General features: G+C 43.7%; 1 protein-coding gene across 5 annotated transcripts in view; it reads left to right on the top strand.

Annotated features, from left to right (window-relative positions):
* Window positions 1-16170, top strand: part of SENP5 (SUMO specific peptidase 5) — a 114654-nt gene that overhangs the window by 12054 nt on the left and 86430 nt on the right. For 3 of the 5 annotated variants that reach the window (XR_010833700.1, XR_010833699.1, XM_067002743.1), the window contains exons 6-9: window positions 1767-1844; window positions 4474-4611; window positions 6306-6389; window positions 7780-7830. Coding sequence is in view for 3 of the 5 variants with exons in the window: in XM_067002743.1 (XP_066858844.1) it covers window positions 1767-1844; window positions 4474-4611; window positions 6306-6389; window positions 7780-7830 (351 nt within the window). In the remaining 2 variants the exon portion in view is untranslated. Of the gene's footprint in view, window positions 1-1766; window positions 1845-4473; window positions 4612-6305; window positions 6390-7779; window positions 7831-7905; window positions 11825-16170 lie in introns of those variants that run through there. The other 2 variants (XM_067002741.1, XM_067002742.1) reach the window with 2 other exon arrangements.

The following is a 16170-nucleotide window of genomic DNA, read 5'->3' as shown; positions in this document are numbered from 1 at the left end:
GCTGTCTGTTGCTCAAATTTTCTTCCTTTCCTGCACTAAAACAGTTTTCAGTGCTGCCACTCATTTCAGGAATCTGTTGCATTAGTTCTGCAGGTGGTCTCCGTGCTAGCCTGATGTTACTGACCTACCTGTGGAGGGTAGGTGCCCTGTTTGCTCCCATCCCACAGTCCCTTCTGCCCTGAAGGTTTCTGTCTCCATCCTGTCTGCTTCTAAAGCTCTTTATCCATGCCTTTGTTCACCAGTCTGGTGTTTTAGCTGAAATTTCCACTAAATACAGATTTCTGCTGAGATGACAGACCATGAATGGCGGAGTATGAGCCACGCACATGTGCTGCTTGTGCTCACCCACCCCGCAGCTGTGGGGACCACAGCAGCTCAAACTGCTTCTGCTGTCTGCCTGCTGAAGGGGAATGGACACAGAGTGGCTCTGTGCAGCACTTGCTGGTTTGTGCATCCTCAGCAGAGTATTTACTGCCATCCAACAGCAGTGTCTAACTGTTGGTGGCACTTAAAAAAAAAAATGGAAAAGAAAACAACAACCCCCTCTTCTGTCACTAAATTTGCAGCAGCGGCAATTATAAAAAGCCATCTGTTTACTGGTAGAGCTGAACAATTTTCAGGTGAGACCACAAAGGAAGAGCCAAACAAAGCCATTTTTAGATGAGCTCTGCAGAACCCAACGCTTAAAATCTTCAAGCTCAGAAGAAAGAGCGTTGTTGCTTTGATTGGTGGTGGTGGTGATTCTTCATTAGTATTCTCTGTACTTCCTGAGCGTGTGCTAGGGTTGTGGTATTGGAGATTGTATCTGTTTGCTTGTGTCTGCTTTTTCTTCATAGTGCGTAATTGAAATCCTCATAGGAGATTTTGTGCTGGTACCTCAGAATGTGGTTTTGAAGTCTGCTGGCATAGCTAATGGCTGTTAGCCTGCATTTTCAGATGCTGAATTTTCTAACTTTTTTAAAGTAATAATTCAAGTCTTCTACCACCTCTACACTAGCAGAATTATCAAAAACAGATGTTGCAGTTTTGCATTTGTATTAATCCATTCCTGTAATTGCAAGAAGCTAAGCACAGGGGATAACAGTGTTAACCTGGAGCTAAATAATTGTTTTTAACATAAGTCTGCATTTTTTTTCCATAAACGTAGGTTTTTAGTTACTCAAAAAACAGATGTGGTTTAACTTAAAAATGCTTTTAAATAACACAATACAGTTTTTGTCTGAAGTCTGGAGCTGGTCATAGCAGTTGAATACAAATGACCATGTTGTTGGATTAAATCTCATAACTGTTTTGATGAAATTTTATTTTGATTTCTTTTTTTTTTTTTGAGTCTCAGAGCTTCCAGCAACTAGAAGCCAAAGTTACTCCCCTTTTCACCACCCCCATTTTGTCAGCCCAATGATCTCTTCCTTAATCCCTGTAAAGAACAGCAAAAACTAACTCCTTGTCCCAGTGTTTTTCTCCCAGTCCCATCCCAAACAAAAAATTAAACATGATATGCCTGGAGATACCAAAGTGTAAATACAAATGCTGCAATGACTCACATCACATATTATGGGGAAATAAAGCTTGCTTTCTTTGTCCGCTGAAAACAGCGATAGTTTAGGCTTGGCAAAGCCTCTGTTTGTCCCTGCTGGGGTTCTGTTTCAAAAACCTGCATTAAATAATGCCTCAATGCAAGTTTTTTTATATAAATTCTCCTGGGGGAGGGGGAATGACTGTGCATGAAGATTTCTGTGCTCATTCCTCCTCTCTCTCTTTTTTAGGTTCATTTCTTTAACAGCTTTTTTCATAGACAGCTCGTTACCAAAGGATATAATGGGGTAAAACGATGGACTAAAAAGGTATCGTTTAACTCCACGTTGTCAGTGCTGTGGTTTTTGGGGGCTGGGTTGAATCACTAACTTGAAACTGGGTGCAATATGTTATCTGGAAAGAATGGGTTTGGAAAGGAGCTGTACAGAGTGAGCTGTGGTCAGTAGAATCAGTAGGGTGATACTATTGAAGTTGGCCTGCTTACGTTGTGAAACTGTACTTTGAATAGCTTCATCTTCGGTGGTAGGTTATCTCTTTGTGTATGTTCATGCAAGCTGTTAATTTAGCTGCAAGAAATATCTCTTACTGCTCCTGACAGTGCCAGGTACACTAATCTACTGGAGAGCAAACTTAATTTTGCTTCTTCCATTTATCTCAAACTCGGATTGTTTGATTAAAATAAAATTTTTGCTCCTGACTAACATATGCAGGTATTAGCAGAAAATAGAGACCAGTAATTAATAATCCATACTGTTGTTTTCATGGCGAGGACAGAATTTGCCTTGCTTTCCAGAACCCACACCGTATCATGGGTTGTAATATTTTCTGGGGTAGCTAATAAAAGAGCAGCACTCTTTTCTGTGAACATTTGTCCTTTTTAATGTGGGAGATGAGGCAAGACTAATCAAGGACCACGCTTGAATGTATGATCTTTCTGCAGGAGCTCTTAAATAGCACACATCTGTGAAATGCTAGAGATGAACTCATTATCCAAATATAAAATCTATTCATATAATTTATTAAAACCTCTTTAAAGGGACACTGAATATTGGTACTTATTTCTGCTGGATTAAAAAAAAAAAAAGTTCTCTTTAGCAGTCTAAAACCCAGGAAGTGAAGGTAGATAGCAGAACCAGAGCCTGTGTTCATGTTGCAGCTGAAGAGGGACCAGATGAGAGCAGGACAGTTACTTAAAGATGTTTATACTTGAATTTCTGAAGAATCTCTAAAGCAAGGACGAGAGCTAAAGAGTTTCCCTTGGAAGGATTCAAGTAGACTGCCTCATCCTGCAATATGCAATTAAGGGGAACTTGTTTCTGCTTTTCAAACACGCAAGAGTACTGTTCCGGGCTCTATAAACGTGCTCTTCTGGGACACAGGCAGCCAAAGCCCAGAAGGACGTGCTCTTCTGCCTGTGGCTGCTGTGGTTCCATAGCTCCTGCTCGTGTCTGTCCTTCTGGCTGCTGAGCACACTGGTGCTCCTGCTCTGATCCACTGTCATGTCAGTTACCTGGCTCTGCGCTGTCTCACTGGCACAATGCCAGGTTGCCACCATCATTTCTGTACATCGGGTCTTCATTAAAGACTCTTCCAGCTCTTGGCTGCCTGTTTCCACTCTCCTGCTACAGATTTGCATGCGTGCAGCCATTCTACAGCTAGGGCCACTTGAGGACTCTTGAGTTTAGCCGGGCTCTGCTGCTGCAGTACATCACAGAAGGTGTAGTTCATCTGTCTTCTTCCAGCTTTCCTTTGAGGGCCGGGCTTGCTGCTGGCTCACATCTCCTTCTCCTCTCTGAGGATGATGGATCGTTGTGTACCGAGTGTGCTGTAGTGTGGTCAGGAAGCAGTTGCTGCAGGTGGGAGCAGGGATGCTTGTGACAATCAGCACACTGTCGGGAGCAAGGCTCTGCTGGTAACTGCTGCGAGTGCTCAGACCTTTTTCTGCCTTCTGCTTCCTGCTGCTACTCAAAAAATACACTTTTCTTTCCTACAAATGACCTGCCTTGTACCAGTGTGCAGCAATTATGTACTGTTCAAATTGCACAGTGCTTAAAAAAAAAAAGGCAGCACAGAAATCTTTCCACAGGATGAGTTAATTTAATTCACTATTCTATTTCTGCTTATTTTCTGTACTATACCACCAAAAACCCAGCAATTAGACAACCGTTTAGAGAGGAGCTGGGAGAAGAAAGATCATGAAAGGCCCTGGCTTGACTGGCTTCCAAAAGCGTAAGGGCTCATCTGCCTCACAGACACTGGGGGTGTTGTATCTGATCTCCTTGTTCTGTACTTTAAGACCTTCTCCCTCATTTGCCCGCCTTTGGCCACGGTACATCTGCTACAGCATTAAGTTCAAGGAAGCATGAATCTACTTTGTCTTCTCCCCCTCCCTTCCTCTGCTCACCAGAGCACTCCTCTTCTGAGTTCCTCAGACCAGGCGCAGAGCCTGCCTTACGGCAGAGGGAGGCGAACTCCACCAGCCTGCTGGGTTTGTGGGGTGCTTGTCAGCACAGCTGCGTGATGTGTCACCTACCCGCGATGCAGATCTCGTAGAAGCCAGTGGTATTCATGCTGCAGGAATGCCATTACCGAAGATATGTGACCAACCCCTATCGAGTCTCAGTTGTATTCCCATTGTTACTCAAACTTCAGTGCAGTTGTTGAAGTGTAATGTGAGCAGACTTTTGCCACAAATACAGTGGTGACTAGCTCTGGTACTACACAATGCTCCTTAGCTACTTTCAGTGCTGTAACTGTGTTTTTGTGTCTGCTCCTAAGTATGTGTATGAGAGAAACGTGAGGAGTGTATTGGAAGAGAACTGAAAAACTTCAGTTAGGGGGTGGTGGGTGGGTAGGAGACTTGGGTATGATTCATCGCATGCTTTGCTGTGTTGTGCCTGTGGAATCGTCTCTAATGTGTATTGTTCTTCTTGCCAGGTGGACTTGTTCAAAAAGACTCTCCTGTTAATTCCTATTCACCTGGAAGTCCACTGGTCCCTCATTACTGTGAACATCCCCAGTCGAATCATTTCATTTTATGATTCCCAAGGCATTCATTTTAAGTTTTGTGTAGAGGTAAGAGTGGCAGCTGTTTGCAAAGTTTGAACTGTTTTCTTAAACCAACAACCCCCCTTTTCCTTTTCTCTCTTAAACTCTAAATGCAATGTGTCTGTTGTCCTGCTGTCTGTGAAATGAGAATCAGCTTGCTCTGCTGAGGAGGAATCTGAAGCACAGACCTGGGGGGTCCTAGAGAGAATCCACGCCAGGGAGTTGAAGTCAGATTGCGTATTGCCTAAATAGCCTGACTGTGTAATCCACACACCTCTTACTGCTCTGTCTTGTCACTCCCACCAAAAGCAGGGGCTCGAAGCCGAGGGCCATGGTTAAGCAGGTAGTCGGAAGGAGAGTAAGAGCAGTTCTTTAAACTGCAAAAGGGCTTGCCTTTAGGAAATGACAAACTGGGGTCCTTTTTTGGAGGAGGTTGCCTAGGTGAGAGAACAGGACTGAAGATGCTATAGTGCTGCCCAGTGGGGTTTATGTGTTACTGTGCTATTAACAGTGTGTTGCCTTTTTCCTCTGTCCGCACAAGTACGGGGTGAGTACCTCTGATTATAAACCAGCAACCTTTTGAAGCTACTACCTGAACGCTGGAGTTAAAATATCAGTCTTTCTTGTGAAGAACAGTCAGGAAGTTTTTGCTGGGACTAGCGAATTGTAATGACCCTCTTACAAAAGCTAATTTTGTCAACTTAATTGCTTGTTTGATGTAGCAGCCCTCTATTTTTAACTGTGTGTAGTTGTTGGCTTACAGCAGAGTAGTAATTATTGTACCCAGGAGAGTTCCCAGCTAGGACTTCTGAATGAAGATAGGAGCTTCCTTCTGGCATTTGCTGAAGGTGAAGCTAATGTTTGTTCGGGGAGCGAGAGACCTCCTGCTCTTTAGCTTCTGAACCTGCTGCGTAAACCAGAGGCCCTCTCAGCAGCCCTGCAGTCTCTCCCGTGGCCTTGCAATGTGGCCTCTCCCATCCCTCTCTGGGCAAGGCATTTGCACTTAATTGACTTAATTGTCTTACGAACATGAAACACTTTTCTTCTTGCCCTTTCTGGGGAGTAGGGGGTCAATACCCAAAATTCCTCTGTGGTCCACCCATTAAGGTGAACCTCAGTGTGCTGGAGTGTGTTTAAATTGTGCTATAAACCACCAGCCTGTTTACAGAGAAGGAGAAGGATTTGCTTAACCCAAGACCAGAGGCTCATTTATCTTGCTTCCTTCTCTTGTGTCAGACTATTTTTTCCTGTATGTCACTAAAACACTCCCTGGAGCTTTGCTGATTAGCTGCAGAACTCAAAGCTTTTTGTACCGAAATTTGGGCAGGAACAGGCTATCATCCTGAAAGTATAGGCGTTGGTGTCAGCTGAGTAAATATGGAGAGAGCACGTGTGAGACTGCATGGTGTAGTTCTGCATGTCTGAGAGCGCTCTGACTTTGTGTACGAGTGCCACAGCTACCCCAGCATTAAGTACGCCAGCGTTCAGTGGGGCTGAGGGATGTTAAAGTCTCCCGTGATGGACCAGAATAAGCCTTGGCGTTAGAAGGTGCTGATCTCTTTACCTTCAGATCTGAGCTGAGCTCCTAATGCTTAATGATAACTGAAATTTGTCCTCATTGTCAAAAGGTTGCCAACAAAGATGTCAATGTCTCCCTCCTGTTTTTTAGCTGGTGAATAATAGTGGGCTGTTGTTTTTTTTTTCCCCTTTCCTTTATAAAGAACATTCGAAAGTATTTGCTGACTGAAGCAAAAGAGAAGAATCGCCCCGAGTTTCTTCAGGGTTGGCAGACTGCTGTGACAAAGGTAAATGGCAGCCCCTTGAGTCCCGGAGTCTGACTTTCTGGCAGATTTTAGGAGATTGCCTCTAAACCCATATATTTTTTATAAGTAGTGAATTGTTTCATGCTGACTACAAGGAAGGTGGTAGGAGCTACACGGGTGGTTACACATGGGAATTAAAGCTCTGTCACTCATTCAACTCCCTCCAGGTCTTTAATACTTTCTGTAAGTGACTTGGTGATCTGAGCCTGATCTCTGGTCAGTTAAATATCTGTGCAGCAAAACCTGTAGCTGGTGCCGATGTTGGTGCAAGGTCAAGGACAGAGTGAGCTGGAGACTCAGCTTCCTAACTTCTCCCAAAAGGACTGTTCTGAACTATGCTAAATGGATGGGATTTGGTGAGGGAGGGAACAGGCGAATGCTGCTGCTGCCTATATTTTATATTTGTTATGGATAGAGAGCTTTGGTCTCCAGGGCTGTTTGTAGCACATTACATTTGATCACAAGTAAACAAAGTCTGGCAGCAATAAAAGAGAATAACGTGTGTAGTGTAAATGAGGGAATATGTGATTTGCGTAGCCATCCCATAATTGCTCTGAAGATATACAACAGGTCATTGCACACTAGACACTCCCAACAACTCCCTCTTTGCACAGGATTATTTTTAGATGCTGCTACGATGACAGAACGATTCCCTTCCACACTCAAGCGCACCCTGGGCAGCCAGGGTTTGTCCTCCTGCAGTCTGTAAGCCAGAAGATTTGGGAGTTGAGAAAAAATTATTTTTCCCCTTCATGTTCCAGAGACATAGCAGCTCTAACAAGTGGGACTTTTTAGCTCTGCATGTCAAAATTCAGCATGTCTGGCGAAGTAACAAAGGTTGAAAGTTGTCGTTTGAGACTGCCTCGCTGAGTCCTGTTGTCTGACAGCGTGCTGCCCTTTGTCTTCTTTGAGAACCTTTGGTGTGGCAGGGGAAGGAAAGCCGCTGTCGGTAGCATGGATGCTGAGAATAATCTTCCTCTAGACCTGTGTGACTTTGCTGCTATAGTTCGGTCCTGTGTGAAGCAGATAGCGCTGTACAAACATTTATTTAAACTAATTGAGAAGCTGTTCTGCATAGGTCACTAAAAGAAAATAAACTTGAAAGAAAGATTTGTAATTTGTTTTCAGGCCTATACAATATGTTTTTCTGAATGTTAGGTGTTGTTCTAACATGGTGTTGAGTGTCACCTTGCAAAAGTTGGGACTGGAATAAGTAATGACAACTCCAGTTCCTGCTGCTGCAAAACAGTTGGTTCTGGGAACAATGTACTTAATTGTTTCGCAGAATCTGCTTTTGGACTTGAAGCAGGACTTTAATTCTTTAAGGACGGGTAAGGATCTAACACGTCTATTCTTGTTTGTTCTCCTTTAGTGCATTCCACAACAGAAAAATGACAGTGACTGTGGGGTTTTTGTGCTCCAGGTAAGAGGACTGCTTTTTAAAAAATAATCAGTGGCCTGTATTGTTCACATTGTAAATGTCCTTTTTTCAATCAAGCCTTTTCCTTTTTCTCAGTACTGCAAGTGCCTCGCCTTAGACCAGCCTTTTCAGTTCTCCCAGGAAGATATGCCCCGAGTGAGAAAAAGGATTTACAAGGAGCTGTGTGAACGCCAGCTAATAGACTAATAAAATGCAGCCAACCTAATTTCTCTGGCATTTCTGACAAGTTGCAGCTGGTGTTTGTGTACTTGAATTTCTGAAAACTTCCGTGAATTTTGAGCGATTCTCAGCTGAGTGGTGTGGCCACTGTTGTTACCTCAATTTTTTGACAAGCTCTTTAACTGGCAGAACATAACAGAGTTGCCGTATAATATTCCTTATGTCAGTTTGGTTCTCTTATGTTCTTTCCTGTATTTAATATTTATTATCTCAGCATGCGTATAGGCAAAGCATGCAACTAAACCATAAAACTGTAGATTTGGTGCACCTTTGAGATGTAGCTAGAAATGACAAATACAGGTGAATTTGTCTGGAAACATAAAGATGCATGATATGTTTTCTGATGCAATAATGCTTTGAATGTATCAAAAAAACTCAATGCCATAAAAAGAACAGCTGGAACCTATTTGAGTATTCTGTTGTCCCTGATGTGGCCGTATAGTACTGAATTACCACTTTTTAGGGTGGCTAAATAACTCATCTACAGATTTAATTTCTGGAGACCTGTTTTTTAAATAGCTAAAGTTGCTAATAAAGTTTGTTCTGTTAACACTTATCCAGCTGTCATTATCAGCCTGTCGCTATAGATAAAAAGCAGCCCTTGCACAAAAAGAAAGCTTCGGCCCTTGTCTGTATAATAAAAAGTGCAAAGGCGTTCAGTCAGATTGATAGTATGTTCCTATATGCTGCAGAAGTCTCCATGGTGTGTGTATTAAGGAGAATTATAAACCTGGCCCTGAAGAGTCACAGCTCAGATACTAAGATAAAATCTTTGGCTGTAACTGTTTAAATCTCAGATGGCTTTGAGTCATTTTTCAGTTCCGCAATATGAAATGAAATGTACCATTTTGCATCTCCCTTCAGCTCTGTCTTCAAATGAACTCCCTTCTAGCTTGTTGTCTTTAACCTCCCATTGGCTTTTTCCTTTATTCAAATATAAATTAATTCATTTCTCTTGCATCTGCTATTTGATTGTCTCAAGCATCCCTAGTTTCGTTTGCGTTCAGTAGCACTCATGGTTGGGAATAATAGCACTTGTGGTGGGTAGGAACACACAAAAATTGTTCTGCTCCAGAGGGATTGGAGGCTGTAAATCCAACACTGAACTTTGCCGTATTGTTACACTGAGCAGGGATAAGTGAGAACAGTGGATCTTGAGACTTTTGTTTTTTCGCCTTGATCTCTAAGCTGTGGTGTGCTTCTTGCTGAAGAAAGCCAGTTTTGTCTGAAGAGGCTGTTGTATGGGACTGCTACACCAGCAAATGCCTTCGCTGTGTTTTTGGGCCAGTTAAGGAAGTGAGCCCAGGGGAAAGCTGTTCTCAGTGCTCAACGTCATCTGTTGCACAGATTCACTTTGACTCGGTGTCTGTCCATAGCCCTGACTTCTGACAGAAGAAGACCACGTTGACTTCCCTGCCTTGCAGATTAATTCAGGCTTGAGCAAAGCCAGGTGCAAATCCCTCCTAGGTCATCAGAGGGAGCAGGGAGAAATGAGAGAGAGTCAAGAGCAGTCAGGCCAGGGGGTGGAAGCTTGTGCATGCTGAGTTGTGCTGGAGAAGGAGGTTCGGCAGTATCCTAGTGTGTTCCCACTTCCACATGTTGGCAGCTGGCAAAGACTGGCTTGGTTTAGCAAGATAAGGAAGGCCTTTAGTTCTTGGTTAGATAACTTAATCAGGGAATTTACTGAATCAAAAAAAATATATATAAGACCCAGACTGGCCAAGGATAGATTTGCCCATTGTATTGTGCAGAGGTCCCCACAGCACATGGTTTCTGTGTTTCTCCAAAGCGTTGCCTATACAAACAGCAGCTCCTTCTTGGGGTGAGTGACTGGGAGCAGTGGAGGGTGACTTCAATGAAAACTGAAGCTTGGGATGTAGTTTCTCGTGTGCTAGGCTACAGCATTTAGGCTAGTGCTGCCGTTCTCATCTTCTCTCCATGCTATCACGTGAATGGCACAAATGCTCATGCTGCAGTGTGGTGAGACCAGCTCAACTGATCTGGGTTAAAACTAACTCAGCCAAAAGGCCCAGAGGACAGGGGACGTCTTGCCCCAGTGAAACTTTTCACTGAATGTTTATACCAGATGAGCAAAGAGAGGATGGGTTGGCCAGGAAGAGGCACGAAAGCAGTGCCAACTTTGGATGCATGCAAGTGGAGCTATGTCCTCAAGCAAGACTCCCTGCAAAAGGGAACTGCAGAAGCGAGTTGTCTTTATATTCAGAACTTAAAATGTTGGTAAGGAAGTTTGAAAAATGTGCAGTGCCAGTGTACTGGCCTGGGAGTGGCAGTGCTTCCCATGAAGTCCCTTAGTTTTCGTGAAAGATGCTGTGTTCATGGACGTTTTTCATGGCGTGGGAATACGTTGGAGCACTGGACCATATAGAGTCCTCTCCTGACACTTGGTGCCCACAACTAGTTGGTAGGAATCTGTCTTCTCAATGTGAGAGTCTTTAATCCTGATCCCTTTATCAGTGGCAGCAATAAAAGGATGGTATTTCTGTGAACTTTGTGTTTAGCAGGAATACGGATGCTTTGAAGCAAGTGCATATGTGCACCAGATCGTGTGAGGGGAGGGGGGCTTGCATTTGAATCTGCTGCCTTGTGAATCGGGGAACAGGGTGGGGAAAGACGCATGTTGGAAAGTACTTCTCATGTGCTTCCTTGTCATCTAGAGGTTTGCCGACAAGTGTTCCAGTTGGTTATGGGGCAGTACAGAGAAGTTGAACTCGAGTCTCCAACTGTGAATACACCAGTGAGAGGCCTCTGAAAAAAAGGAGGGGAAATTGAAAACAGAGCTAATGTAAGCAAAGTATGTTGGTGTAGGGTGGAAATTAATCACAGGCCGTCAGAATCTCAGACTCTGTAATGGTGTATCTTGTGAAACTGGACTAATTAACTCCTCCTTGAGAATGTCTTTGATGCCTTAGAGGAGATGGACTCCATAATCTGCAGTCATTTTACCATTTCTTAAAACATTCAGAACTATGTAGAGTGTTTTTATTATGAGAGGCATATTTGTGTGGATGTAGTTATGGCTGTTAGCTATTCCATTAATGTGATATTCAGAATTTCATAAATCACTCTGAACTGGTTTGGCTAATGCTTGAATTTCATGACTTGTTCGGAAGAGATTGTCTCGCTGTGCTGAATTATACAAATAGTCCCAGAACTGGTGAAGGCTCCATCTCATGCATGACAAATGCAAGCTACCTGAGTTGTAATAAACCTTAAACACAATTGGAAATAAATTATTAGTTTCCATTTTGTTTGCTTTAATCTATAGCTTAGAATGACTCTGCAGCTGATATAAATCAAACAAAAATTGAAAATGTGGCCTTGATTCTGCAGGGCAGAGAAATACCTATTGCTAAGCCTTTAGATATTGCAGAATGGAGGATGGACCTTTGTGCTGTTTAATGTGCTGTTGCTCCATTCTTACCTGGCCCTTTTGAGTGTGAAGGTGATATCTCGAACGTTTCACTTGCACTGATAGCTGAGCCAGACAGACTTGTGAAGAGTCGATGCCTTGGGTTGCATCTCTGGCATAATGTTCAACCTATCTTTATTTCCTCGGAGGTTTGATTGGCATTATCTCCTGTAGCATTTATTCAAGTTAATGTGAAAATTTAAACCTTGGGAAGTGACGTAGACTGAACTCCATCGAGCAACATCTGTGTTTTGTGGGTGTGTTCTCGCGTCAAATGAAGCCCATGTTCCTGTGAAGTAATAAAATTGAGTTTTACCATAAACCCTATTTTCTTTCAGCAGTTTGGTTTCATTTTAATTTTAAAAGCAACTGATGTGATGGTTGAGGGAATGTTTGTAGCAGCTTGTTTTGGGATCTCTGTTGTATTAGGAGAAGCCTCTCCAGTTTATTAGTTCAATAACTCTGAACTGTACGCTAATGATGCTCTCTGCTCCGTAGCATCGCAGTGATATAGCTTACTGTGGTTTGAGCCGTGACAGCGTACAAGATTGGAGATGTCACATACTGCATAAATAAGGGTGGAAATCTTGCATTAGACACTTTCTACTAAGGTGGCATTTAAAAAAACACAGATCTGTCAACAGAACAGGTAGGACTTAAATTGCTTTTCTAGATCAAACTAAATTAATGCCCTTCTGGTATTGCTTGTTGATTTAGCTATGTAACTACGGAGTTAAATCTTGTCTTCGCTGAATTTTACAAAGCCATACAGCTTGTGAATTTGTGATAATGGGGGGAATGAAGGCTTAGTGAATGACTCTTTAAGCTATTAATCATGAGACTGGCAACATCATTGTCTTTATTACGTTCATAATTTTAAAATCCTATCATGGAGGAGGAAACATGGATGCTTGTTAAATATATCCTTTCATTGGAAAGTGCTAAGAAATCAGATCATTAAAGTACAAAATCATAAGAGACACTAGAGCCTTGCCAGGAACAATAATTACTATTTATATGTAATAGGCATTGGGAGGGAAAGAGATGAGTCTGGTTTGCTTGTGCCTGAACTTAATGGATTTTATGAGTAACCAACTAGAAGAATTTGGGGATTGAATTTACTTTTCAGAGCGTGTAATATTACAAACTGCAGAGCTAAAAGCTGTTGTAAACTGAATGAAATATCTTGAGAAATAAACTGACTTGTTTGCTCTGAACACATGTAAGCAGGACATGTGCAAAGCAGCTCCTACCCCTGCCTGAAACTCTGGCAAGTTTTTTTTTTTTTTTTCTTAATTTCTGTGTTTGCCTTCAGCTTTGCTGGTATCTCATCTCCCCTGGCATGGGACTTTCTTGCAGTTGCAGACCTTACCTAATGCTTGGGTTACCTGAGCCTCCTTACAGGCAACTTGGAGAAGTGGCTGGGAGGAGAAGGGATCGAGAATCTGTTTGCACTGCGTTGCGTTAAATGTGTCAGGGGCTGAAAGGCAGGGGAGAAACTGAGCTTTAAATAAGATGTATTTAACTGGATAACGTAGGTCAGGTCATGTTTATGGTACATGAGCTTGATACAGACAAGGAGCTGCCTTGTTTATGGAAACCTTTGGGATTAGTGAGAGAGAAATGTGGGGAAGAGATGCCTTCTGCAGGGACAGTTACTCTGCTGTGCACATAGGAGGGTGTCTTGCTTCTAGCCCATGCATTTTAGATCAACTTAATGCAGGCAGCAACTGCAGCTAAAGAAGAAACTCCGTCTGCAGCATTCAGCTGAGCATCACGTTTGTTTAGGACTGTTATGGCTTGACAATTTATATTCAGTTTCTCTGACAGCTCTAGCCTATTGGAAGGCAGAGAGGCGTGCTCCTGCTCCGCTGCAAGCAGCAGGGCTGCCCGAAGGCTCTTACAGATGAGGCTGATTCCAGCTCACCTTTCAGTTGCTGGCTTCTTTGGGTTTTCTGTTTTGTTTGTTTTAAAACAAAGGAGTCTGAGGTACAGAGAAGTTTTCGAGTGTGTACCTTCAATAAGTATGTTCTTTTCTCTTTCAGGAGCTCTGTCTTTGTAGATCTGCTTTCAGTGCTGTGTACTGAAATGCTTCTGTTCCTCACACAATCAGGATAAGGAGGCAACCTTTAAGTGCTGCTATTAAAGGGCAGAGAACAGACTTCAGGGCTTGATTTTTGGCAGAGTTTGTGGTTTTGTCCTCTGCTGGATCACAGTTCAGATGAACTTTTTTTTTTTCCTTTAGAACCTAAATATAGCTTAAAAATGCCTAAAAGCTTTAGGCTAATGAAAAGCAATGCCTTAAATTTATGGCCACCTAGCATTCTTTTAGACACTTGCTTGTCTTTCTAAGGGACTGGGGGTGTAATTCGAGAGGATCGGTGCTCTTTAGAAACCAGGGAGCATACATGTTCAGTTCCCCCAAATCACTGCTTGAGTATTTTACCAGAGTATACATTAAGAAACTGAGCACTTGGGTGCCAGCAAAGTTCCTGGCAGGGCTGTTGGCCTTTCCTGTGGCTCTGCAGGGTACCTGGGCGTAGCGTGAGGCCCGTGGCTCCTCCTGGGGTACTTTTTGACCACCAGATGTCACGCAAGCACCGTCACAGCAGCGTGCGCTCTGCGCGCCGGCTCCCTGCGAACGCCTTGACCGAGGCACGGTGTCTTCTGGTTGCGTGTCGCCTGCCACGTTGGTCGTTGTGTTCTTGCACGTTTCTCAGCAAAATCTGCACCACACTTGCAAAAAGAATGTGTACGTTAAAGCAAACACCGCCCTTCCTTCCACCCTCCATCAAATCCACTGAAAATCCCTCTGTATCAAACATGTAAGTGTTTGGCTCCGGCACGATTACTCCGGAGTCCCATCAATTTTACAAATTGACCGAAACATTTTTTGGTAGAGAAGTCTTGCATACCAGAAGTCTTTAGTCTGATCAAACTGCTGCCTTACTATAGATCATGACTGTTATTTTTATAGCTCTGTATTACCATGGCAAATGCTGGTGGTAGTGGGGGAGAAACCACATCAGTAGCTACTTCAGTCTGATTTGTGGTCATAGGCTCATAACTTGACATGGTTTTGCAAATAACTAAACAGAACCAGGAATTCGTTTAGGGGGAAAAAAAAAAAAAAAGTCCCCAAAAACTGCTGCATCAAATATCTTGTGTGGAGAGTCTGACTTGCTCTCTGTTTGGATCTTTTAATGGAAAATGGTTCAGAGCAATGGGAACCAGTTGCCCTCTGCTAGGCAGTTGGGCTGTGCTGTGGCTGTCAGCCACTGCCGAGTGCTGTGACAGCCTCTGGGCCATGAATTTTTTGGAATTTTGATTTAATTGCTGGTGTCTGCTCAGGCTTTAGCCTAAATTTAGTAGCATTCAGGGCTGCTTTTTCTCTGCAATACCTTTATAAATTCCTGTATAATCTGATCTCTAATTTTAAAGCCATCTGTCATTTTTGAGCTGTATATTTTCTGGCTTTAAAAGGCCTCATTGAAGGAAAATTTAAATTCAAGGCCTACTGAAAACGCATTTTTCTTTAAATTATTCATCGGTTAAAATGTCTTTGAACTTCTGTTTGTGTAGCTGCCGGGCGTAGGGGTGCAGATGGTGGGGTGGGGTAGGATGCCTGGGTTAATACTGGCACCGGTGCCAGATGCCCATGCTGCTGGGCCTTGGTGCTGAGCCCAGGGGCACCAGTGAGAGCTTGCTGCCTCAGCACCCACCCCGTCACCAGCCCTTTGGGGTTGTCCCCTGTCTGTCACATGCCGTCCTGCTCCTCTTCACTAGGTGGCATTGCCTCCTAGTCTAAAAGTTTCTAAATACTTCATTAATTATGCTAATCCACGCAGTGGACAGAAAGTGAACTGCACTGCGATGGCTTTGCCCTTGTATCCTTTTTCCATCTACTTCACTGATGGGATTTCTCAGCGTCCTTGTCCCATCTGTGGCAGATCTGGGTCTGGGGAAGGCTTTGGCGTGGAGAATTTCAAGGAGCGCGTTGGGAAAATGCTGCACCTCCTGACCTTGCTGCTGATAGCCAGCTCTGCTCCGCGGTTCCTAATGCGTAAGTCAATGCCCTTCTCGAGTTACTGATCTGCTCCAGGTTTATCATCTTCACTAAAAAATGTTAATGTACTTGCTGTGTGGGGTAGCTGGAGGAGGCTTGCTTGTCCTCAAGCAGGAGCTAAGCGCGTTGACGCGAGGATCCTTTCCGGCATCTGACGCACCGCCGAGGCAGTAGGAGATGCAAGGCGGATGCAAGGCGGTTTTGATGGAAATTTGTTCATTTGTTCCCAAGGTAGCCCTGTCATCTTGCGTTCTTCAGCCCTTCCCTGCCTCTTTCCCTCCCTCCTCCTCCTCTTAGCCTTAATGATCAGACCTGTCAATTAAGGGCTGAAGCACGGTGAATTTAAGATGCCTGTCTGCTGCCAGTGAGAATTAATTGGAGCCTTCGGTAGGCATTAAAGAGGAATTTTGGCTTCAGGGGCCTGTTGAAGTATCAGGACTGCGTGGTTTGCCCATAGGACAGCAAGGTCTCTGCGAGGTGTAGGTGCCAGGTCCCGTCATGTGCGAAGCTGCAGGAACCTGCCAGGCTGCCAGGTGCCAAACCTGCTGGAGGCAACGGATAGCAGGGTGTGCTCCCCTCGAGGAGGGTGGTAGTGCCGCTTCCCAAC

Source organism: Anser cygnoides, chromosome 9 (assembly GCF_040182565.1).
Source record: "Anser cygnoides isolate HZ-2024a breed goose chromosome 9, Taihu_goose_T2T_genome, whole genome shotgun sequence".
Lineage (NCBI taxonomy): Eukaryota > Metazoa > Chordata > Aves > Anseriformes > Anatidae > Anser > Anser cygnoides.
Note: the sequence above shows the minus strand (reverse complement) of the source record. Positions and strands in the feature narration are given on the sequence as shown.